Source organism: Alligator mississippiensis, chromosome 4 (assembly GCF_030867095.1).
Source record: "Alligator mississippiensis isolate rAllMis1 chromosome 4, rAllMis1, whole genome shotgun sequence".
Taxonomy (NCBI): Eukaryota; Metazoa; Chordata; order Crocodylia; family Alligatoridae; genus Alligator; species Alligator mississippiensis.
Genome location: NC_081827.1, coordinates 237,642,701 through 237,668,725, shown reverse-complemented (window position 1 = coordinate 237,668,725; position 26,025 = coordinate 237,642,701). Strand labels below are relative to the sequence as shown.

General features: G+C 43.7%; 1 protein-coding gene across 1 annotated transcript; it reads right to left on the bottom strand.

The window, feature by feature from the left end:
- Window positions 1-586: 586 nt before the first annotated feature.
- MCM6 (minichromosome maintenance complex component 6) lies at window positions 587-19,370 on the bottom strand. Its single transcript, XM_014599365.3, has 17 exons — window positions 19,227-19,370; window positions 17,839-17,985; window positions 16,994-17,104; window positions 16,125-16,374; window positions 14,232-14,397; window positions 14,000-14,145; window positions 12,768-12,918; window positions 11,190-11,331; window positions 10,587-10,728; window positions 10,296-10,403; window positions 9,590-9,745; window positions 8,836-8,964; window positions 8,093-8,254; window positions 4,380-4,515; window positions 3,570-3,737; window positions 1,908-2,047; window positions 587-1,110 (listed from the first exon to the last, which is right to left on the bottom strand). The coding sequence occupies exons 1-17, from the start codon at window positions 19,325-19,327 to the stop codon at window positions 997-999; spliced, it is 2,469 nt and encodes an 822-aa protein (XP_014454851.1). The 5' UTR covers window positions 19,328-19,370; the 3' UTR covers window positions 587-996.
- Between the last annotated feature and the right edge of the window lie 6,655 nt (window positions 19,371-26,025).

Sequence of the window (26,025 nt, the reverse complement as noted above, 5' to 3'; positions counted from 1 at the left end):
AATTTTTGAATGTCTGTACCTATCCTTAATGTAGATAAGCATTTACTAGGATTATCTCTTCATTTAAAATCTAACCCCGACACGAATTACCAATTTATTTTTGCCTTTTTCCACATAGGATGTTAGTGTATTCTCAATGTACACAGGAGCCTAAGAGATCCGATTTAAGATTTGAAGATTAAAAGAGAGTTACTAATTCACAAAAAACCTCACCCTCAGAATCCACAGGCATGTGGCTTCACTTTTCAGCTAATTCACAAAGCAGGACGCATAAAGTTCTCTGCCCTCCTCGGGCAGAAATCACATTTTGGACCTGGTGAGTTCGACTATTCTTGCATGTTTAAAGTAAAGCAAAGTGTATTATAGCTTAAACAAAGTGAAACAATAGATAATCCAGTTCCTGCAAGTGGGAAGAGTAAAACTACTTTTAAAAAGGCTTGTTGACAGAACTGAAAAAAAAAAAATTATCTTCAATACAAATATGAATATCGTTAAACTTTCCAATTTAAGAGCAGAGCAAAGCAACAAAGGAAACCTGCAAGCAGAACAAGCCCACAGAGAACAAAGCGTTGACAGTACACACACAGATGTTTAGCAAACTTTTATTGATTTAATAAGAAAAACACTTAAAAATCGACACAGTAAAATCCTACTAACCAAATGCCACAGACGAATAATGCAAAATTTCCTTCGGTTAAAAACTGAAGCATCTGAATAACTCCCTGGTGAACAGGCTTTGTTTGTATTGCCAGGCCTTGTTTAGAAAAGGACCACTAAAATAGTGGAACAATATATAGCATTGGTATAAAAGGCAAATCCCAGGAATGTGCAACATCTGCGAATGAACAGCTATTACCAAGACAGTATTTCTCCATTCCACAGGATAGCGCTCGTACAGCTTCAAGTTAGCTATTCAGCGGGTACTGCAATAATGTACAAACAACGAGTTTTCCAATATGCAGTTAAGCTGAAGTCCTGTGCTTTTATTCACAATCCTTAGTCTTCCATCAGATAGTTGGGGTTTACTACCAAAAATGGGTCTTCATCCAAGCTTTCTTCTTCCATGGAGCCTTTCAGCCCAGACTGCGTGAGTTCTATGAGAATGTGGTCCTGAAATCAACACAGAAGCGCTTATTCAGGCAAGGCTTAAAAACTGGTATTTGTCCTTTGAGAAAAGCAAAGCCAGTCCACTGCATTTAGTCTTCTCCCCCATCTTTCTCCCCCTACTCCCATGCGTACGATTCCATCTATAGCATTGAGATGGCTACATAGCCATGAAACTATTTACACAGCAAGTTAATTTACACCTTTGCTGTTTAACAGAAAGCTTGCCAAACAACATCTCTGGGGCAGGAAAGAGCCTCTCTCGCCAAGTCACAGTTTTCAGTCAGACTTTCAATTAAAGCATGTGACTGCAGTCATTTTTGCTATAGTAAAGGGTGCCATGTTGTACAGCGAGTCATGTCATCAGGCTCTATAGCCAACTCAGAAGTAAAAGTATTTTATCTCTGCAGGCTAGAAGATAACGAGGCAAGCCCTCAGGAGCCACATATTTACCAAAAATTTCAGTCAATGTGAGAAGGCTGTCAGGAGAAAAGATGGACTCTGAGAGGAAAAGAGCAGAATTCCTACAAAACTTACATCTGCATAGGTTACCACTGCCTGTTATTACCCCTTTCACATTTACACAAACATACAAAGGAGAACTACTAATGTTTGGAAAGGAAAAACATCTAGTGTCTGAAGATATCACCATACCCACCACTTTCTTTCCAAGTTCTTGGCCTGACACTACAAGATGCAAGTTAAGCACAAAACACACTTCACAAGCTCTGATGAACACCTTGCATCAGAAACAAATATTTGTTAATTCTTAACCTAAAACATCCATACAATTTTTTACGTACATAGTGTGTAAGTCGGTGAATGACTCTCTCTATGATCTTCTTTTTATTTATCAGTTCTTCTTCAGACTCTATTTCTGACTCAATTTCCTTTAAGTACCAATTAATAAGCTCACTCTTCTTTAACGAGGAATCATCATCTTCTGCAAAAGAAGCCAAGACCACTGGAGTTACAATTCCATTCCACATTTCCAACACACAGCCACGCCAGGAAACCAATCAAACTGTCAAAGAGAAGGCTTAATGCAGTAATATTTACAATGCTGAAAACCAAAACCCAAAATAACTTGTTAAATTATTTTATCAGGGAGTTTTGATCTGCCATGAAATGAAGTTCTCATGATAGACTACATACCACAAAACAAATTATTCAGGTAGAAATAAAAGTGTAAATTCTCAATCCCTCTGTCTGCAAACAAACCAGATTTCTGCTTTTCCTAGGCAGCTCATCTAAAGATTCAAAAAGGGGAGAGTCAGGAGGTGGTTTGTTTAGTTTCATCTAAATGAAGATGACATTAGAGAGAAAAAAAGTCACAGCTTTGCCCAAAGCTAAAGACACTGAAGTCTTCTAGACAGGCAGAAAACGCAGTAATTGCAGATCACTCTTCCCATTTTACATGGACATTGTAATCTCCATGTCCCATCCAAATATTGTATGGAAAACTGACACGCTAGCAAGCAGCTGCCAAGTTTCACCACAGCAAGGACTTCATCACAGCTTATATCTTCTATCACTCCTTCTGCTTGCCACAGTTCATATCTTGCTTGCCAGCACATGCCAACAGGTGTCCTATCACACCTTCACTAGTATAATTACCTATGCTAGCTAAGGCAAGCTGCCACATGAGACAATCACTTTGCTGTGACTTTTCAGGTTATGCAAAAAGCAGCATAAGATGGTAGTATTAGGCACCAACACATTCTTCAGAGAGGCACAATCTTTCATAGGCTACAGCCTACTTCATCATAGCATCTGCCAAAGTACGCTGTACCTTATTAAAGCTCTCTGAATGAACCAGTCTGTAAGGTACCACCCTGCCCTACCTTCTGCCCAACTTCAAACTAACATGGCTAATTAAGTCCGTCTTTTCAAGTTATGACACTGAACTCAGCCAGACGGAGGGTGCCATATCAGACAGGCCGAAGGAACTTTTTAAAGGGGCCCTGCAGCAGCTGGGACTTTTGAGCACATGCACCGTCTGAAAAAATATTATCTGCATGTAAGATACCACCTGTCACAATATTTAACATGATCACATAACAGAAATGCAAGACGAAAAGAGGCTGCAGACATGGGCTTTTAGGAGCTCTAGGATTCTGTGAGCACTCCAAACCCTTCTGCGGGTGCAATGTAAATTTAAGTAATTACTGGTGCTTGGCACCAAACAAAAGAAGACAAATCCTTGGTCTAGTGTCTGAGACAGAAGGAGAAATTTGTTAACAGAACTGAGGCTGGGAAGGGAATGCAGTTTAAGGCAAGCCACCCTCATTCCTTTGCTCAACTAACAGTTTCTGACCTGGCTGAAAAAGTCAAACTATGCGTTCCTTAATACCCAATGAGAACTTCCCTCACCGGATGCGGACAAACCTTTTTTTTCCCCCAAATGGACTGATGTGCGTTTGTTAGCAATGCCCATTGAATTCCCTGTTTAATAAAGTTCTTACCTTCTTCAGCTTTCCTGAGGTGCAGGACAAGGAGGTTAGAGATGCGGCGATATTCAGAGAATCCAAGTTTCAGGGAAGCCTTGGGAGCTGCCTCTTTGCTGGTATCCTCAGAGCGGCCGTCGAGTCCATTCACAAGACCGTTGACACCAGCTGAAGCTTGTGCCTCACCTGCTTCAACAATAACATTTTAAGCCTAGAGCATCATTTACCAGTGGATTGCAGCACACTTCAGTGGTTACCTCCAAGGGTTGTGAGAGGTTTAATTGGAACTTGTACACATAGGCAGCAGAAGGGGGGAGGCAGGGGCTAATGGGGCTCAGCCCCCACAAATGCAGGGCAGCAACAGGCATAGTCTTAGGGCCTGGCTGCCAGGGTGGAGGGGCGGGCACACTCAGCTACCCCGAGCACTCGCAGACAGGATCACAGCTAGCCCAGCCGCAGACAGGTAAGTTTCTTTTTATCTATTTTTTTTTTTTATTTCCATGGGCTGGGGGGAGGGGGTGGGGAGGAGAGAGAGGGCAAAGGGCAGATCGAGACCCCCCCACAGTGCAGGAGTGCACACACTCAGCCCCCTCACATTTTTTCTTCCTCCGCCTATGCTTGTACACCTACAGAGAAGCTAAAGTGCAAAATATCAAGGACTAATGAAAGGCAATGGAAAAACTGAATCAGATTCCCAGGCTACTCCTCAAGCTAATGGGGGGAGAGCAAGAAATGAAGGTTAGAAAAAGAAGAGATGCACTCTGATCAAAAAGAGTGAAGAATTAAATGTTGGAACCATTTCCCCCATTCACAGACCAAGCCACTGACCATTGATTCCGTCATGGTCCTCTTCGTCCTCCATTTGCTGTTCATCATCTTGGTCTAAATTGATATCTGGAGTTTCAACTCTGATGATAGATTTATTTAACAACCGGAATGCTTCCTTCACATGCTTCGGATGAACCTGGGAGAGATTTGCAAAGCATATGCTAATAGGCTCAAAACCAAAGACTGTGAGAAATCTACCCTAAGAAATGACTTAACAATAGCATTGTGAGGGGCTCCTTATTTGCTGGGTCTCACTGATTCTGTATTAAAGGGGAAACATTTTTTTCCTTCCAGTCCAAGAATCCTAGATTCTGATAGTCAAGCTGACTCTTCCAGCACCCATGTTAAATAATCCCTTGGCTACCTAATTAAAATGAGACGGTTAAAATTAAATTTTACGGTGTACTCTGCCAGTAGGGTCTATACATATATTTTTAAACATTTATTAACATCATTTTTAACAATGAAAATTTTATTTAGCTCATCTCATTGACAGGTTTCAATCAACCAATACAACATGTGAACAAGCAATAATACGCAAGAATCTAATTTTTAATGAAAAAGTGCCTCCCCATTGGAGCTGGAAATTAGTTCATTAGAAATGTGTCCACTTACCTGATGGTGGATTATAAGATTTTAAAAAAAATTAATTTAATCAAAATTTAACCCTAGCCATCATCTTTTTAACATAACCAGTAAACTCATGCGTCACATTTAGACATAGGACATAATGGGCACATCTACATGAGATGGTTTATTGCAGAACTGGCTAATTAGCTTCACAGTAAAGCATCACCATCTACATGTGCAGAGCTATTAGGAAGGTTAAGGTTGAATATTAGGAAAAACTCTCACTAAGTGGGTGGTGAAGCACTGGAACAGGTTACCAAGAGAGGTGGTGGAATCTCCATCCTTGAAGGTTTTTAAGATACTATCCTACAGCAGAGTTATTTACTCTGTTGCAACTCACTCCCGCTGGCTAGCCCTTGTGGCCCAGCCAGTCTCTCTGCAACATGCTGAGGCAGGTTGGAGCAGCCCTGGGCTAGCAGGCTGACCCTCAGGGCCCCCTATTAGCTGAGGTTGCTCCACCCCAGCTGGACATGCTGCAGTCCTGGGCACATGTGCAAATGCTGTGCCTGGGAGCAATAAACTCCAGCATGAACAGTGCTAGAGTTTATTGCAACAAATTAATTTCATGTAAAGATGCAACCAACATGTCAAAAAGAGGCTGAAGTCTTTTTCACGTGCTGAAGTAGCTGGATTTTTAGGTAAGGAGCAGATGGACAGAGTCAATGCTACTCTATTAAGCCTATCCCACACAAGACACCAGTTTTGGTTGAGCTGAGCAAGGGCACAAACACAATCATGCTTACTGGGCTCAGCTCCTCTTCAGTATCTCCAAATGCACATACATGCTTTGCTGGTCTCCCTATGCTTTTATGCTCTCCCAGGGAGCTGTACTACCCTGCTGGACTTAGACAATAGATATATAGTGCAGATTGTGCGGCTCTTCCCAATCTGACCATTCCTTTTCTTCCTGGAGTTGCACAGGCTTTGACGAGCAGTCAGTTAACATTGCTGATATTTAGGATGTGACTGTGGGTTATCCTTTTGAACTGACTGACCTGGGAGAGCCAGAATACTTTTCCATAGTAAAGACAAACCCTTAAAGTACTACAATATTGCTAGGATTATGAACACCAGATGAGGCTGGTAACACTTCACTTAACCTAGAAGACATGATCAAGTCCATCTCCTCAATTATACTACCTAGTGACTTACATTATCACTACCAGACCCCAAATCCCAAACTTTAACTGCATGTTTTGGGCTTGCAACTACAGAAAGGATGTGGACAAATTGGAGAATCCAGAAGATGGCAATGAAAATGGTCAGAGGACTGGGGCACATGACTTCTGAGGAGGGGCTGAGGAAACTGGGCTTACTTAGCCTGGAGAAGAGAAGACTGAGGTGGGGATCATAGAGCAGCCTTCCCCTACCTGCAGGGAAGGGTGGTTCTCAGGACAACAGAGCTAGTCTGCCACCACTGAGAACAGTCAAGAAAGAACAATGGTTTGAAGTTGCATCAAGGGAAGTTTAGGCTAGATATTAGGAAACACTCTCTCACTAGGAGACTAGTAAAACACTGAAACAGGATACCCAGAAAGGTTACAGAATCTCTATCCATGAAGGTTTTCAAAACCTGGGTAGACAAAGCCTTGGATGGAATGATATATTTGGGGATGGTCCTGCTATGAGCAAGGGGTTGATTAGATTACTTCCTAAGGGCCCTTCTAACAGTAATTTTCTATGATTCTATGCGTATGTTTTATTGATCTAAAACAGGGATGTCAAAGATACACTGATACATTGATCCCTATTGCATCAGCATTGACAAAAAGGAAAACTGACATTATTGGTAATTGGCTTTTTTTGGCTGATGTGGCCAATATTGTCACCGATAAATGCTGTGTGCATGTATGCAGCCACGAGTGTAGCCTGGCAGCTTGGAGAACAGTGTCCAGCTGGTAATTCTGTTAGAGGAAAAGGGCACTGTGGGGAGACGGGGGCAGAGCAGATTGAGGCCCCCGCAGTGAAGGATGGAGTGGGGCTGGGGCAGTGCCCCAAGCTAGGGTGGGATGGGGCTTGCGATGGAGTCATCGGCTCATCCAGGGGGCAGGGAGGGTGGCTCCCATTATTGTGTGCACCCCCAGGGCAGGCATGGGGGGGCATGTGCCCCCCTGGATCTGTGTGGAAGGCGAGGATGGGTTGCTTGCTGCACACTTGGGGCTACTCCAGCCTCTTTCTAGTGGCTACACTTGAGCTGGGCAGGGCCAGGCAAGTGGCCGTGGCTCTGGGAGGAGGGGCTATAGGGGGGAGAGGGGGGCAGGAGCACACTAAAGCTACCGCAAAATTCATAGTAACCCTCCCTCCAAGCGCCACCACTGCCCACCATGGCCAAGTGCAGATGCTGGGAAGAGACTGGAGCAGCAGCCCCAGCTCCAAGCATGCAGCCCTCTCTTGTCCTGCGTACAGACTGGGGGGAACACGTGCCCCCCAGTGCCTCCCCTAGGGGTGTGCAGCGACGGGAGCCACCCCCTCCTCGGATGAGCCACTGGCTCCATCCCACACCTTGCCCCACCCTGGCTGTGCAGCACCTGGCCCTGCCCTGATTCCAGCCCCACTCCCCCCCTCACCATGGGGGGCCTCAACCTGCCCACCCCCATCCCTTTCCCCCAGCAGACTTACCAGCTGGATGCTGCTCTCCATGCTGCTGGGCTGCAAATCAGCAGTCAGATCGGCATCAGCCGATTTGGCTGGTCAATAAATTGGCCATCAGTTTGGCCCCCCAAAAATCTTTATTGGTGCAACCCTATTGAATACAGTCTGCAGAGCCCTATTATCCAGCACCCGGGGGGGGGGGGGGGGGGGGGGCGGCGCGCGTGCCACACTGTCCAAGGATCCTGTGGATCCTGGACTGGACCTACACCACCCTACTATGGTGTGTGCTGAACTGGTGCCGTACTGTGCAGAAGGAGCACGGGGCTGGTCTGGTATGTTGTAGACAGTGTGCAGGGGCCAGTCTCAGATGCAGATTGGATCAGTCTGTGGGCCTGGTACTGCCAGAGGATTAGGCCAGTGCCACTCAGTTGACCTATGGGGTCTGATGAGTGACATCCCTGATGTAAAAAACAAAAAAAAAACTATGTTACCTCATCACAGCAGTGCATTCGTGCCATAGCTTCAGACAGTCGAATCATGCTTTCCAGTTGTCTCACAGTGATTCTCCAGGATGATTTTGTGACACCAGAGCCATCACGCTGACGTAGTCGTTTATATTGCTCCACTATGAAGTCCTCAGACTCTTTAGAAATCTGTTTGACGTAACATATAAACATCTTTCAGGATGGACTGACAACTGAAGTATACTGAAAACTTCAGTGTATCCACCTAAAAGCCAATTTTAAGATTGGAACTTAATTGGGACAAAGTTCCAAAATTCTGTTTCAAAGCTATTTTTCCCCATGTGCAGTAGTTTACCATGCAGAGAGAACTGAAAGGTTGTTTTTTCTTAATAAAAGAAAAAAAATATCTCAAACAACTGCTTTTATCAAGCAGAAAGGAGGAATGTTGATAAATCATGCAGTGTTTGAAGCAAGGATGTACTGGAGACACAAATTAACCATGAAGCTACTCTTCCATTCCTCTTGGAAGATTTTTGTACAGAGACCGAAGTTCCTAAACTCCCTGAATATTGCACAGTACTAACTGTGCTGGTTGAGACTCCACGCTCTATAAGAAAATCCATGCTTCCGGATCACAGGTGAAATTACCTGCTATATGGCAGGATCAGTTTATGGAGCTTCTCTATCTGTGCAAGAGATGATGATGCAGATTAACTTTGCATTTTTAGGCCCGTCTGTATTATCTGGCAAGATATGAAAACTCAAGTTACCTTTGGTTTAAACTGTCTTGCAAAAAGCAGATACCTCCTGATGTCATCTAGTGAATAGACACGATCAACAGATTCTTCAATTCGCGAATGCAGATCCACTATGCGTCTGGCAATGGCATAATCCGTAACCTAAGGAGTCACTCTCAGTTAGAGCATTCTTAATCATTAGGTTATCAGGTCCCTAACACACAATGAAAGGACATTATTCTTTCCCTTCCTCCTACCACATTTATACTCTTCATGACACAGCCTTTCCAGAAGCACGACTGTGTGTCATGATACACAGGACCAAGTATCAAAAACTTAATGACAAAAGGGAATGGAAAGAAGCTGTATTAATAAAAAAATCTAGCCTTGAATCGTGAAGTTTGAAACTTATGCAGATAAAGTTTTAGCTGAACTTGGAACTTTATTGTTGAATTTTTTTCCTTCATCTTAGCCTAGATGCATTTTCCCCTGACTCCATCTCAGTTTGAGAGAGAGCCTGAGGGAAGAAGTGGAAAGAAAGTGTTGAACCAACTCCCACTCTACATCTCAATGTGTGCATACTTCAGGCGAATATCACATGGGCGGCAGTTTTGTCTTCTCTGACCAGCCATTTTAAAAATGATTCAGACTGTCATTTTACAGATCAAATTACTACTCGAAAAATCCAAAGATCAATATCCTCTCATTCAGTAGAATTTGTACATATTTCTATCTAAAAGAAAATCAGCTACAAGCATCTACAGATAGGTACTGGCCTTGTAATTACCTCATTACATTCATCCACAAGAATGAAGAAAAGATCAAATCTGGACATAATGGGAGCTGATAAGTTTATGTTCTGTTTCAGAGACTTTGATCTGTCATAACGTCCACCAACTGGATTTGCTGCAGCCAAAATGGAGGTCCTGGCATTCAGAGTCGCCTGACAACATGGGAAAGATACAAGTTAGAAAACACCACTTGTCGGGGGCATTTGCGAAAGAAGCCCAACAAATTAAAGCTTTTTTTCCAAGTTGTCAGTGCAGAATTTAGCCATCTGCCCAATACTGCAGTCCCTATGCTAAACATAGCCAGGACTTTGTAACAGTCCTACTGATTTAGAGTCAGCTAAGAAAAAAACAGCTCATAAAAGCAATAGAAATTAAGCCAGAACTGGGCTAAGAGTTGACTAATGGCACACTGCACTGACATACTGCTCATATTGAAGGAGTTGACATTTTAACAGCTACCAAGCTGGGATATCAAATATTGCAACTGGCACTTTGCAAGCACCATGTGTTCACAATACACCATGGTTAGGTTTTTTCAGTTCTGTAAGTGGGAGAAACTAAGGCCCAGAAAGGTGAAGTGACTTCCCAAGTCAGCAATGGAGCTTAGCACAGATCTGACACAATACAGCACTAAGTGGCCAGTTGTTACGCATGTAGAAGGATCTCTCATGGTATAATGATTGAAAGAATTCCTCAAGTTACCTTAACACCTGCTTTAGTTATAGATATAGTCTGCTGCTCCATTGCTTCATGAATGGCAACCTGATCCCGCAAATCCATTTTGTCAAATTCATCAATGCAACAAACCCCCTGTAAAACAGAAGGAAACACAGATAAAGTAACTGCCTAGCTTTAACTAGTTTTGCAGTAACTGTACTATTGAAGTCAATATAATTGCAAAACTGTTTAAAGTGAATTAAAAAAATATCATAGAAAGGAAGACTGCAGCTTGCTATGTTTCCATGAGTCTTAATATTTAGTTCCCGGACTTACATTATCTGCCAACATCAGTGCTCCTGCTTCAATGACAAACTCATGAGACTCCTCATCTTTCACTACAGCAGCTGTCAGACCAGCCGCACTGGAGGCTTTCCCACTGGTGTATACAGCACGGGGACTAAACTCTTCCACGTGCCTGTTGGTAAGAAGTACCAATAAGTGATTAACCTGCATAAAATATCTTCTCTAAAGTGATGCAAGAGATGCAGATACAAGAACTTCTATATTGTGACACCTCTGACTTCTCAAGCCAATGTAAGACTGACTATTTCCTTTAAGAAAAGGAAAAAGGAAGAGATAAAATCAAGTGATGTCTAATCTATACTCAAATGTTCAAGCACTCCAAGTACTAGACAGACAATAAACCTATCAAAAAAATGAAATGCTGTAGTTATAGTAACTATTCCAACTTTACAGATGGAATGAAAAGATACAGAGATATTAAGTAAGATGCTAAGTCAATATAGACATGGCAAGAAAATATACTGCCTAACAACACGCATTTGGTATATTACAACTTTCTTTCCCAGAGGAGGTTCTTAGCTGTAAATTATTCTTGGATACACTGAAGTGCTGATGATGAAAAGAGATGCTTACTTGAGAAATTGACTTTTGGCCGTACTTGGATCACCAACAATGCAGACATTGATGTCCCCACGCAATGAAGTACCTTCTGCGGTCGTCTTAGGGACTCCTCCAAAAAGCATGAGCAGAACTCCTCGTTTCACTTCATCGTTACCTGGCCCCACAAAGAGATAAGTTAATAGATCAGGCGTGGGCAAAAATACAGCTCATGGGCTGGATCCAGCCTGAGGAGGGACTTTGACCGGCCCGCAGTGGGTCTCACTCAGTCTCACTTGGCCCAGGCACCATCCAGCCTGTGGCACATGTCCCAAGCATGCAGTGGGGCTTGGGTGGCTCCTTCTGGTAGCCACTCCCAGCCCTAGCCCCATGGAGACTGGTGGAGACCTGTGCGCACAGGCCTGGTGCTGGCCCACCCCACCAGCACTACCTCTGGGCCACCCAGCAGGGCAGTGGTGACAGCGAAGGAGCCACAGGGCAGCCCAGGCATGGGCTCTGGGTGGCCACAGCAAGAAGGGCCCAGCAGCAGCAAGGGGGTAGTGGCTATTTTTCCTCCATGCCATGCGCAGAAACAGCTTCTGCCCAGCCACAACCACTCATCATGGGCAGGCCTGTCCAGATCAGGCTAGTGCTTTGCATATGGGTCCTGGTCTGGTCTGGAGCTGGTTCGCTACAGCTGGAGCAGGTTGAGGCCAGGAACAGGGCTGTGCACCTGAGTCCTGGCTGCTCTGGAGCTGGTCAGCTCCAGGCTGGGGCCAGGGCTGTGTGCTCAGCTGCTACTGGGCACTGGTGACAGTGGCAGGGAGGAACCACAGGTCTGGTGGGCTCCAAGTTTGGTGAGCTGTTGTAGGGGGAGGAGGGATGCTGACCAGCTTGTAACTACCCAAAACTGCCTATGTGGCCCCTGGGTCCAAATAACTGACCACCCCTGTAACAGAGGGTCATAAAGCAGCTTTGGGTTGTTCCACTTTTTGTAGGTAAAACAAACAAACCATTCTGCTCAATAGAAGTTTAGAATGCTTTTGTGAGCATCTGCTCAGGACTGATATTTAAGCATTTACTGCTCTTGTCCATGCTTGCTGCTCAATGAGAGAAAGAGTGACCAACAAGGAAGCAGAATTCTTGTGTCCAACAGTGGCCGAGAATAACTGAATAAAATCTTTCGCTTTTTCCAAAAAGTCAGTATCTGCATGCAATGAAATTGAAAGCAATTGTTCTGAGCCAACAACGACAAAACTGGCTAATAGCAGAGAACAACTGCAGCATGAAAAATATTTTAACTAATACAGAACTACAACATTTTAAGTCTTAGTTGTTGAATGTTCTATGAGCCTCTTTACCAGACAAAGTTTACAACCAGCTGCTAGGCTGTAGGGTTTACTGAACATTTAACAAACAGGTCTCCACACACTCAAAATTACTTTCTCATCCATTTAAGGATTTAACATTAGAAATAGTCAGAAGAAAAATACCGCCATCTTGCAGAGCACTATGACCACCAGATATGCGGATGCAAGATAGTTACATAGTCACAGTAGCCAATACTGTTAATAATGCAATATGTTCACCCTGCCAGGCCAGGTGAACTCTTACCATGTATAGTAGGGAAGAGGCTGGTACAGAGATTGTGGTAAAGATTTTTATCTTGGCTCATTTCAAACACCTTTTCCCATTCCTTTACAGACATTTGGTTTTTAATGCTCTCTGCAGTCTGTTCCTCATCTCGAAGTTCTTTTCCACCAAACTAAACAAAGATTAAAAACTAGAGAGTGAGTGAATGAATGACAAATGCAAAATATGGCAATTACTGAAAGAGAACACTGTAAGGCTGAGCTCATATAAATTTGATTTTGGAAAAGCCACAAGAGGTTTCTGTTCAAAGTGACCCACTGAAAGCTCTACAGAATATAGGTATTTAATAGGGAAACTAGTCCATATTACTAGGAACAAGAGGCTCAGAACAAGAAGTTATATGCCTTAATTTCCATGACAAAGGTCCATTTTTACTAATACTACCCTATTCTGTAGCATTCCCCCCGCTTTCCTTGCTGCGGACACAAAAAAGCCCACTGCAAGGAGAACCTGTTAATCCCTTAACTCTTAAGGCTGTACAGTGTACATCTTAAGGCTGTACAAGCATAACTGTACATTTAGCAACAGAGAATTCAGCAGTGAAAGGGATTAGAAAGTCCAAGCTAAATGGCTGTCTTTTCCATACCCTGTTGAAGTTAGTTGCCAATAAAAGGCACATCAGTAAATGTGAAAGAAAACAGCACTTTAGTTTCCAGCAAATTTAAGAACGTTTCAAATACCATGTCTTGGCCAAATGTCAAGCTGAAAGTGAAATTATAGACTGGAATTGATCATACCCTGCTAAAAATCCATCCCTAGCTAGTTTTTAAAAAGGTTAATTATTTATACTGTGATAGCATTCAAGGTCCATAAAGAAAAAGACAAAAGGAACTAAAGTAGAAGCGCAAAGCTCTTTTCTTTCCCATTGTGTTTAAACTGACTTTCTGAAACCCAGGAGGAGAGAAAAAAAGAGAGAGATGTACACACAAATGGAAGGATATGGGCCATTTAATAACAACTTGTTATAAAGATCTAAAAGCGAGATTGTCACATTTATGAAGATTCCACAAGAAAGGACATAGAAGGGGATGAACTTACTACCATAAAAATAGAAAAGGATCATTAACAGTAGCTATAGGTCAAATCCAGAGTAAAATGGAAAGCAGATATAAACTAATGCCTCACATTCACTGCGAGTAAACACCAGTATCTTCAAGGAAGATCATTAAGGCTATTTTTCCTCCAAGACTCACCCGTGGATTTGTGGGAGCAACGTAACATGCTAGGAAGACTAGCTTATAAGACAGCTCTCTGACTCCAAGGGCACGAAGTCCTCGGACTCCTTCAGTTTCATACCCCTCTGTACCACTGACACGGGAACCAGTCTCTGCACGCACGCCTATTTTTAGAAAGAGAGTTTTAGTTAAGTCTCAAGAGCTGGTAGGCAGGACAAACTAGAAGTGCAATTCTCAGAGAGCAACACACCTGGAGTGGATAGCTGAGACACATCAGGTACCACAATTAGTGATCCTGTGAAGTCGCACTTGTCACCAGCCTGAGCAGACTCTACTGCTTCAGCACGCAAGATCACTTCAACACTGCGAGGAATGCTTCCCCGCGGCAGCTCGGCCTGTGTCTCTTGAATGCGAACCTACAGAGAAAGGGAATGTTGTAACACTGCTGAAAAAATGACAACCTTTTTGGAATAGCTAAGAATAGATTTTAAACATCTAATGCGCATAGACATTTGCGTACTGGAAATGTCAACATTAAGCAGTTTCATTTTAAAATTTTTAAAAAGTTTTTATTCAAAATTTCCCACAGGAGCAGAGAATTAAGAATATTGGTGAGTAAAGCAGCTATAAGCAGTGTAAAGGAGCATCATAAAAGTTCCTCTAAGGGCTAGAGGAAACATTCTACCACAAAGGACTTAAAAAGAGTCTAACCAATAGAATACTGAGAGGTGGCTTGATTACAAGTACATTCTGAGTGAGAAAATACCACTAAAGAGCTCTCTAATCTGGTAGGCAGAGTCATGGCAACAGGTAGATGCTGAAGCCAAATAGATTCAAATTAGAAATATGGTGCAAATATTTAGTAGCGACAGTGGTTAGCTACTGGAACAGACTCCAAGGGAAAATTAAGGATATTTTTTGACACTTTCAAATCAATATAAGGTGCCTTTCTGGAAGATGTGCTTTAGTTAAGCAGATGTTTGAGCTCAGTATGGAGGTGAGTGGGTCAAATAGTGTTCTATAATGTATAGGTGGTTAGGCAAGATTAACTCAAGTTCATTTTTGATCCTTAAACCTTTGAATCTAATCAAAGAGAAGAAATTGCTCAAGAACAAACAAACAAACAAACAAACAGTCTTCCTCAGCTTACTCTCAAGATGGGAATTCTCCAATACTTCAGTGGGGAAGGAGAGAGCATTTCCAACAATGCAGAGAAAAAGCAAAAAAGCATATTCATAACATGATAATAAAAAAAATGTCAGATCACTGAGAACAAGATATATGGCCCACAGAGCCCTTTTGTCTGGCCCATAGAGGTACCTATGGGTTTTGGACAGGCCCTGCACATAACATGCAGCATGTGCCAACCTCAGTGCCTGGGGCCGGCCTATTTTAAATTTAAGTTATTTTTGAAGTTAAGATTATTTTACATTGTAAACATGTTTGAAGGAAGGAAAGGAGGGAGGGAGAGGGAGGGAGGAAGGCAGGCAGGCAGGCAGCAGTGCACTTTTTCCTAAGAAGAGACAAAGGCTACATACTGAAACAGTCTATGTTATAATCAAGCCATGTTAACAGGCTTGGACTCCATTTTAGCTGCAGAGATGTGCAATGATCTTTTCTATGTTGGCATAAAACAAATCAAACATCCTCCTTTTCACAAGAGCTCAACACTGACACAAACATGCGAGTCTTCTCTTTCTTACTTGCATAAAACTAACAAATCTCACATCCAAAAATTCCTTCAATTTAAAATCAGTCCACAAACACTTATAGATAAGTCTTCTAGACATGGAAAGAAAATAATCATCAAAATTTCCACTGACTTTGACTGGGACTGAGAAAAATCCTGACCCTCTATAACCATGTTTACATCAGGACTGTCCAATGGATGGGCTGCAGGCCCTACTTGGCCACTTCTTTTGCTGCTGCATAGCAGAGGAAGGCCTTGGGGTCCACACATTACTCGTGTGGTAGCCTGCACTGTATGGGGTGTTCATCTAGGGAGCTTGCAGCCTGCACAGTGTAGCCCAGAGGATGTACACCAGCATCATGCTGGACAGCCTTGATTTACATCAATGTGAAGCAGCAGCAATGGCATCTTCTAAGCATGTCAAATAAAGTTCCAAGAACGACAGGGAAATACCTTTTGAAAGTCAACAAATCTTGATTTGTTTGTGTCCAGCAGGAATCTCCTTCTGTTGGCACAGACTGGGTTTCTGCAGATGTTTGGCTGCGTGTATTTAAACTGCTGCTCCACCTCTTTAATCACTGTCTGACAGTCCAGGCACAGGAAGGTTCCACTGACAAGCTCTGGATGAACTGGATGGGTACGAACCACCTGTCCACTTATACGCATCAGTGAGCCAATTCTGGCTGATGTCAACTCCCGAATTCTGTTTCAAAACATAAAATTAATAGCTGCTTAATTCCTAGAGGACTGGGTATTCCAGTTTTGGGCTTCACTCCAGCAAAGTAATTTAGCACCTGTTAAAGATGTGCTTATGTTTCTTGGATTTCAACAGGACTCGGGCACATGTTTTACTTAACCAGTCTTTAAGCATTCATCATTGTACCACTATAATTAAAGAATAGACATGCTGCTGTTGGTATCATGCTAAGCATTACCAAAAAAACTGTAACTCCTGTGTTTTTATGCAAAAAACACAATTTAGATGATCTCTGAAATTTAAACTATGCATTTAAAAGGTACATCAATTGCATTTTGAAAACAGCATCCTTTAAAATAAAACAAAAAATGAACCCCTCCCCACCATGGAGCACTGTCTAGTAGTCCAAGCAGGGGATAGACTACCCCCATCTCCTAACATGCCTTCTAGCTCTACCTTTTTGTGATTTGCAAGTGACAGAATACCACAGAAAATATTTTTTTTCATACAACTCACTAATTTATGCATGTTTTCATTGATACAGTGTGTATTTACTGCTAAGTCATCATTTTATTATGTCTGGATACTTCAATCATCTAAATAACTGGAAAAAGCAGGATCTTACTTGTGTCTGGTAGGCAGATCCTGGAATGCAACATAGAAGTCCTTGTTTGGAGGAACATTTCCATGGTCTCTGGCAAATGTCTTTACTGCTCGGCACAGGTAAGGATAAACTCTGTAATACAGAGGGGAAAAAAATCATATTTTATAGAAGTTACCAAACCCAACTTTCCCTTTAGACCCATTCAATGATTTTTTATCATAGATCTACAAGCTCTGGCATAATGCTCCTGGATCCACACAAAAGGAAGTCTAAACATCTTAAATGTGCAGTTAACAATCAATAACATCATTTTGTCTTCAGTATGAGTGAACCTAGTGCATTTTATTTTACAACACAATTGTCTGGGTGAAGCTTATGCTGAACGTTAATAGCAACACTACGTATAAGTTCAATGCAATATTGATAATATATTTGATACATCTTATATCAAATAAGATATACATGTCTTATCAATAAAACATATATAGATATCCTATCAATATGTCCTATCTATATATTTTATTGATAGGGCATGTATATCTTATTTGATATAATATATAGATATCAACATATATAGATACTGATATTTAATAGCAGTAAGAATACACTCTATTATACATTTTTTAAGTACTGGGCTCTATAATGGATGGTTGCATTTTGTATCCAACTGTATGCTATCAGTTTTCACTCCCCTCATAATGTAAATACAGTTGTTAATTAATTCAAGCTTTGTGACAGCTCTGAATACAGAACCCAGAGCAATTGTAACTAATAAGAACTGGGCCCATCGGCAGGGAATTCTTACATAACACTGTTTTCAGCGTTAACAGCCAAGTCACGCTGCCCAGCTCCCAGGTAAATCTGACCTGTAGAACTCCTCCTGGACAGTGGTAGAGAGCTGCTGATTGAACTGCTCCAAATCCACAAAGCTTACGATCAATGTGTTCCTCTCTGGGCGAATCAGCTCTTCAGCATCATGCAAGTATTTGACTTCTCCATCACTGTTCTGGAATCTGAAAAAGTCAGAGGGAAAATATTTTGCAGATGAAAACCATTCTTGACCCACCCTGTTCATCAGAGCATTTTACTTCTGGTTTGTCAATGGCCTATCTACAGAAAAAGTCCTGTCCCCCCCGCTCTCTTCTTTACACTGTTTAAGGATTCTGTGACAAATATCAGGGCCTGGCCTCTTGGAGGGCATGTTTTGCTAATTTCCCATGGCTGTAATACAAAAAAAGCAAAATGATAAAGCTTTAGCAGGAGAGGGGTGACAGGACTCTTAACCCCGACGCTTATTAGCCAGTGGCTGAACTAGGGCTCCTGACAACAGCTTGGAAGGAAAGAAAGCTCCCTCAGACAAGGCTGGCAGACTCTGGCAGGTGCCTTTGGAGAGACGCTGGGCCAGGTGAGTGACACGTTACGGGGAACAGAGCTGAAATGCAGCCCACATTCAGGCTGCAATGATCCAGTGTGTTAGGTCTGTGTTACACCAGGGCTGACAGCAGCTCAAATTAGGAACTGTATTGGATGGTTTGAATGGTGATGATCCTGCTGCACGCAGGGGGTTCATCATAAAGCAGCCGGGCTAGAAGGGACCTCCAGAGCTCATCTAGCCTACAGGTTTTCAACCTTTTTTGTACTAGGCCCCACTTGTAAACACCGATGGCCAGTCCTAACCCCAGTGCCCCTCAGCCCCAGCCCCCCATGGTAGTGGCAGGGGGTAGAGAGAGATCTGCAGGTTGGGAGTGAGGGGCACCAGCAGGGCAGGGGGCTGCACATCAGGAGTGAGGGGCACGGGGGACACTGGCAGCGCCAGGGGGCTGCGGGTGGGGAGTGAGGGGCACGGGGGAGGGGACAGGTGACCTGGGTTGAGCGCGCAGGGCACTGGCAGCGTCAGGAGGCTGCGGCTCGGGGGGAGGGGGGGGGTTGTCAGTGCAGAACGTCACTGCCCCCCAGCATATTCCCCCTGCCCCCCCCACAGGTGTCCTCTTTTTGGGGACCTGTAAATATGGCAACCCCGGTATCAGCCCCATCCAACCCGTCACCCCTGCGACAACCATCAGCCCTGCCACAGCCCAGCCCTCACCGCCACCCGCCGCAGGGAAGCGCCCGTTCTGTGAGCGGCTGTCACCGTGGCGGGGAGAGGCGAGCCCTCCCCCTGCCCTGCCCTGCCCTGCCCTGGAGGGGGGGGGTGAGTCCTTCCTGCCCCAAACCTGCCGGGTTGCGGTCCCCGCCCCGGCGGCCCCGCGCTCACTCCTCCAGGAAGTCCTGGAACAGCTTCTGGCACTTCTCGGCCACCTCATCGCGCAACTGCTGGTACGCGGCCGCCGCGGCCTCTGCCGCCGCCAGGTCCATGTCTGCGCTCAGCCAAGCTCCGCGCCCACGTGGCGGGAGAGCGCCGGGACCCGCCAATCGGCTGCGCCGCCGCCTCGCCCCGCCCCCCCCACGCGGGAGTTTTCGCGCCAAATCCTCAAGGGGCGGCACCGACTGCGCATGCGCGGGGCGAGGCGTTCTATCCATTCTCCCGCGCTCTGCTCAGTCCCAGGCGGGTGTATGACGTCACTCCCCCTTGCTCTCCCCTCCCCCTTCTGCCCGTGGGCGTCCCACGCGGGCACGGAGAAGACTCCTGAACGAACGAGTCACCCCGTCCCCACGCGGGTTTGCCCTGGAGCCCCAGCGCATCTCCAGGAGCCACCCGCAGAGAAACCATGGGGCCTAAACTCAAATAAATGCTAAAAGTTGCCTCTTAAAAAACCACGGGGGGTTTTTAAAGGGAATCGTGGCGTGCGTTCACCTTTGTCACGACATCACGGGATGAGAATGCCTGCAATACAAACGGAGTTGGTGACCGGACACGTGGCCCTTTGGCAGCACACCCCGTGGCTGTGTGCAGACCCCAATCCAGTTTGGCACCAGCTCTTTTCTTCACCTTTAAATAAGGGAAATGGTGTTTACTCAGGGAAGATCCAGGCTTCGGTCCTTTTCCGGCCTGCGGGCGTAGGCTCTAGCACGGGCGGCAGACCTGCGGCTCATGGGCCGCTCCACGCCCGGCTGTTTCTGGCGGGCGGCACATGGGCAGAGTAGACGAGTCTAGTAGGCAGCAAAGTGGCGGAGCCGGGAAGGAAAACGAGCGGCAGGATGGAGCTGGGGGCAAAGCGGCTGGTTGGGGAGGGGTAAAAGCAGTAGGGTAGGGAGGGGGTAAAAAGTCGATGAGGGGGGGAGTGCTGCTCAGGCTGATTCTTGTTCATGTTGCCCAAATGGCTAGTTTCGTTCCCCTGGAGGCTTGTCCAATTGTCCTCAAGGAGGGAGTCACACACACATACAGGCTAGGTCCATCACATGTTTATTGTTTACGTAAACAGGTTCGGCTAAGAGGCTAATGCCAAAGCAGAGCCGAACGCGAGTCCGGCCCGGAATTACATTTTTATAGCTTACATAAACATAGTCTTGACGTATTAGGCATTCATTGGCAGCATTATAATTTCCTAGTTGTTACGTCTTATCTTGTAGGCTGAACTTAACTTGTTATTGGTTAGTGTGACTTATCAGGGTTGGTGCATGCGCATTCAAAAAGCAGAACTGCGGCAGAAATCTGTCGCATGCGCAGAGGAAAAGAGGAACTACGGCAAAGTTTAGTAATCTTTTAGTAACTCCGGTGTCTGAGTGTAATTTTAGAACGCTAGACACAGATGACTTCAAAATGCCAGGCAAGCAGAAAGAAAAGCAGACCACAACTCAGTCGTTGACCTCATGGTCTTACACAAAGGGGTCATAAGATGGTCATCAGACACTTTTATTATATAGTTGCTGCTTAAGCATTATTACAAAATCATGGAGTCTAATCTATTTTTGACTACATTCATTGTTAGCTAGATTTCTGTAACATTCATTATTGGAATAGCTTAAATATCATGAGCTTAATTCCCCTCGTAAATGTGATGTATTAATATTAATGATGGAATATTAATGACGTCCTGCCCTTTGGGCGGGGGGCTGGACTCGATCTTCCGAGGTCCCTTCCAGCCCTAATGTCTATGAAATCTATGAAATCTATGGAATTCTTCATTTTCAATTATTCCTTTTGTTTCTGGAAAGTAAAAGGATGAACACTTTAGGAATGTCATGGACTGTAATCCAGGTCCTAATCATAATCTCATGAATTCAGCGGGTGGTTGGCAATTTACTTATGTCAGAACAGGATTCTTTCATTTGTTATTTTTATTCCCTTCCCCGCCTTTGGTTTTCTGTGCTGAAAATTTGTAGTTTTGAGTAAACTGTGGGTTGCTGTGCAAGCTTCACAGATTGAAGTGGTACAAATGGTATCGCGACTAATTAAATTGTACAAAGCAAGACAGGGTGGCACTTCAGAGCAGTGACTCTTAATCTTCAGATCCTTTCAAGGGTGCCCTGGGGTGCCACATAATGTTAGCACTGGTGGGGTGTAACATGGTTCACAAGGTAAACCTAGAGATTTCAGATAGGAATCCACAGTGTCAGCAACGTTCTGGCCTGTTGGGATCTTTCTGAGTGCTTTGCAACAGAAGAATTGCCCTGTTTATTTTTCAGGAGTTTCAAAAAACCTGTGAAAACTTCAGATCTGACATTTTCCAAGGGGTATGTTGAGTCTAATGAGGTTGAGAACTACTGCCTTCGAGGCTAACTAGCTCAGAGAGGCATGAGCTTTCATAGGCAACAGCCTATGAAATAATGAATGGAAGAATCCTACATGAGGAATGAAAGAATCCTACAACCTACTGCTTGCAGAGCCATTTCATTCAGCCCATGGACATAGCTTCAGTAGTGGTTGGTTTCTACTGGCCAGCCCAGGGGGAAGCGATGGCTGTGGTTGGGCTAGCATCCTTCTTCTTATGATCCCTGCTGGATCATTCTGGCTTACAACCGAAAAAGGTTATTTCAACAGTAGCATCTGGCAAAGTAAGCCACTGCCTATGAAAGCTCAGGCCTGTCTGAACCAGTTAGTTTCCACCCTGCCCTGCCTTCTGCCTGACCTCGGACAAGCAGGGCTCTCAGTGAAGTAGCAGGAGATCGGTGGTGGCCCGTCAACAGGAATTTTTACCAAATAAAGCATGTCTGGTTTCTGGAGTAGTTATGGCCCTTAGCAAGCTTACTACATCAAAAAAAAAAGTGAGGAAGACATATGGAAATTCAATCCAGTGTGGGAGGAACAGTTCATGTTCATCCAAGACAAGTCTTCAAGCAACATGCCTGGTGTGCAGTGCTATGGGTATGGTACTCAAAAAGTTAAATTTGGAGCTGTACTTCAACCAAGCTCCTGGTGAGCTGAATGAAAAATATGCTCCTGGGTCAGTTGTGTGAACTGATTTAATTAAAAAAAACCCCATGAAGTTTGCCTGTGCAGCAGTCTTGTTCAGATGAAGGAGGAAACAAGAGCTATGACAAAGGTGTCATGTGAAACATCACTATTGCTAGCAAGAAAGACATATTCAGATGGTGAAGAGGTGGTAAAGCAGAGATTGTTGATGTTTGCAGACTATATCGGTGATCAGAAAATTAAGAATGTGGAAAATGACGTTGCACTTTCTTGAAATACTGTTATGATTATGAGAATGGTTGAGGGAATGGCCAACAACATGACAGAGCAAATCAAGTTTTCAGTCTCTGCTTGCAATCACTTTTCACTAGCCATTAACAGAAGCTGGGATGCTATGGACACAGCACAGCTCAGTGTTTTTACCAGATATGTGAATGAATTTTTTGTCGTAACAGAGGAATTGGTCTCCATCAACTAGTTTCCACTGGAGAATCAGATACTTTTGAACAACTGAAAAATTGTGTTGGAGAAAATAATTTAGACGGTCTAAACAGGAAACAATGCATACGGATGGTGCACTAGCCATGGTAGGAAAAAAGGATGGTGGTGCTGAATTACTGAAAAAGTATATGGACTGAAACGTATTTGCATATCACTGCGTGATACACCAAGCAGTTCTCTTTGCTAAGGACGTGAGCTTTCACGTGTTATTGAATCTATTGTGTAGCGCATTAATGAAACTCAGGAACGTGCACTCAATCACAAAGAGCTTCATACATTGCTTATTGGTGTTACGGAGGACGAAGAGCTTCTGCCTCACTGCAGCCTTAGATGGCTGTTGAAAGGGTAGATGCTTGAAAGATTTTAGAAACTGAAATAGCAGCTGCTGAAGTTTTTGGATGAATGTAGGCTCCTGAAAGATAAAAGCTGGCTTTGTGACCTGGCTTTCACTGTGGATGTTGACAGTCATCTTAACCTTAACATGTCATTGCAGGGCAGAAAATACTGTTCCCCAATGTTGTTCAGTCTTGTTGCTTGTTTTAAAAGCAAGCTTAATTCATTCATGAGTGGTTTGTTTTGGGAAAACACAGATCATTTTCTTCTTTTGCAAGAACTGCAGCAAGGTGGCGATATTGTCATTCACTTTGGAAAATGTGTGGATGCAGTTTCTTCACTCAAATTAATTTGCAAACCGTTTCACTGTTTTTTGGGACAGGCAAAAAGAATGTGGAACTTCTTAGTAACTTTTTTTCTATCTCAGAGGAAGAGGATGGAAATTATCCACCCAAGATTCAGCATGAAATTTTGGAACTGAAACACAGTTTAGACACATGAAGTTCAAGGAATTACGTCTATCACCAGCAAATGAGAACCTCATCTTGTTCTGGAAATTCAGACCCGTGAGTTATTTCCCTCATTTACGTGACCTGATCTGTGGTTCATGGCTAGGTTTGGATCAATGTATATCTGTGAGTAAATATTTTCAACAAAGAACTTAATAAAAAAACAGTTCTGTTCAAGGCTGACATAATCATGTGAAAAAAATCGCTTCTTTGGTCTTGTTGAAAACAGAACCCCAGAATCGACCAGCTTATTGATTAGAAACAAGTGCAAAAGCCTCATTAAATGCTTTATTTAGATGTTTTACTTATTTGTCAGTAGCAGTTGCCCACTGTGATGGTGTTGTCTAATGCTGATTCTTAGAGCGGTTCTATCTCATACTTTGGACTTAATTCACAGCACACTTGCCAAAAAGATTGGCCACCACTTCTCTAGAACCGCTAAAGTCTGAGGCTGTCAGTAGGACTGATGGTGACCCAGCTGAGCTGACAAAAATCACCTCTCTAGTAAAGTGCAGGATATTAAGGCAGGATCCACGGCCTAAGTGAGCTGTCAAAGAATATGGAGTGAATCTATTTCAAAGGCACGACTGGAAAAAAGAGAGCATGAATTCCTGCACTATTTATAATGTTTTCTAGGTCTATTTACAATATTCCCATCTCTGTAAAAAGCTGGCTCTTGGTTCTCCAAAATGTGAATCTTATTATCAAACTCTGTGTTCCAAGCAATCATTACTAATCCTCGGTTTTGGTTTAAAAGGGCATTTTATTGGTTTCTACCTAATACTGTTTAGTTAAAACTGAAACACCTTATCCAAAACAAAAGCAAACAAAGAAACAAAAAACCCACCCCCTGCTGATGCTTAATTAGTAACACCTTAGGAGCTCTCTTGACTTACCTAATTGCCAAGTCTGAGAAAAAAAGCATTGTTGATTTTTCATCAAATCTTTCCTTGCCCATCTTTTTTCCCCCTACTAACTGGTCTAGCCCTGTGTCAGTGTCTTGAAGCAAATATTCTGGGAATTATCGTAGCCCATTATGGACATATAGAATTATTCATAAAGTTTACTCATTCATGCTTAAAGTTTACCCATACTTGTATGTGGTGGAATAATGGACAGCGTATAGGTGAGGCAGTTTTATCTAGCTGTGCAATTTGTGGAAGCTGCTCCACTAAGTAGATAGTTATATATTAGCTTAGGGTTTAAGCTTTTGGAGCAGGCACTGTCTCTCTTTTTTCAGTCCCTAACAATGCCAAGTGCAATGAGGCCTTAGCTCTTATCTAGGGGAAGGCAACTTTTCCTCACTGTGGGCCAGAATGACTTGCCTCAGGTCAAAGGCAAGCAGGAGGGCAGTAGCACCCACCCCCAGCCGACACTTCTTCCTGCAGTGGCATAGGGAAAGCACGTGCAGTTGAAACCCCACATCTGCCGACCAGCTCTATGGGCTAGATCTGGCCTCATGGGCTGTACTTTGCTAACCTCTGCTCTGTACACTAGGACAGTACATAGACTACTGATTCTCAGCCGGGGTGCCACAGCACCCTGCGCTGCCTTGAGATTCTTTCCTGGGTGTCATGGGTTGCCTTGCAATGTTAAAACTGTTAGGTGTACAAACATATTTCATAAGATAAACATAATTCCAAATAAGAATTGATGGTATTTAAAATATTCTGACCTGTTGTGGTCTTTTTGAGGTTTTTTTAAAACAGAAATATTGCTATATTATTTTTCTGCAGTCAAAAAATGAGTGAAAACTAAAACATAGCATTTCCCCAAGGGTGCCTTGAGGACCCTAACAAGGATACTTGAGTCTAAAAAGGTTGAGAACCACTCACGTAGACACCTGGAAAATTTACAATATTGTTCAAATGTTGCCTGTCCATACAATTATGATTTAAACCATTTATGTGACCACGAATGGGTAGAAAGAAATGTAAGATATTTCTGTGCTCTTCAGTAAATTGCTTGGAGCCAAATTCTGGGTTCCTTTGTACTCTCCGCAGTCCTAATGAAGTTGGGCTGGATTAGTTGGGCTTTTACAGACTGTGTGCCTCTGTACTGGCCAGCTGCTACAAGTGTGATGGTAGCAATGGTCCAGATCATCTTTAATGTCATTATCTTTAGAACTCTCCTGTGATGGAAGGTGCTGTTATCTCCATTGCACAAATGATTCCCGCTGTACCAACAAGTAGCAAGCTTGTCTCCTTGCACTCCACAGCTTGGCAGCCCTGATCAGCAGATCAGAGCTTCCAGCCATTGGAGTGTACCGTGCTGATCAGGGCTCTCAGACCAGGGATGTACGCAGGAATCCTGAAGGGCTCCAGTGTGCTCCGGAGGCTGGGACCACTGGTCACACGTTCCATTAAAGGAGTGATAGGAACCAGCCACAACATTATTGCAGATATTTTGTGGAATAC

Bases quoted from the DNA above. Each gene is read 5' to 3' on its own strand.
- MCM6 (XM_014599365.3), bottom strand. From the start codon at position 19,327: ATGGACCTGGCGGCGGCAGAGGCCGCGGCGGCCGCGTACCAGCAGTTG. The intron at 11,332-12,767 runs GTAAGAGTTCAC...TTGTGGGGCCAG, and splicing joins CCTCTTCCCTACTATACATG to GTAACGATGAAGTGAAACGA. The intron at 3,738-4,379 runs GTCAGTGGCTTG...TTGTTGAAGCAG, and splicing joins GGACCATGACGGAATCAATG to GTGAGGCACAAGCTTCAGCT.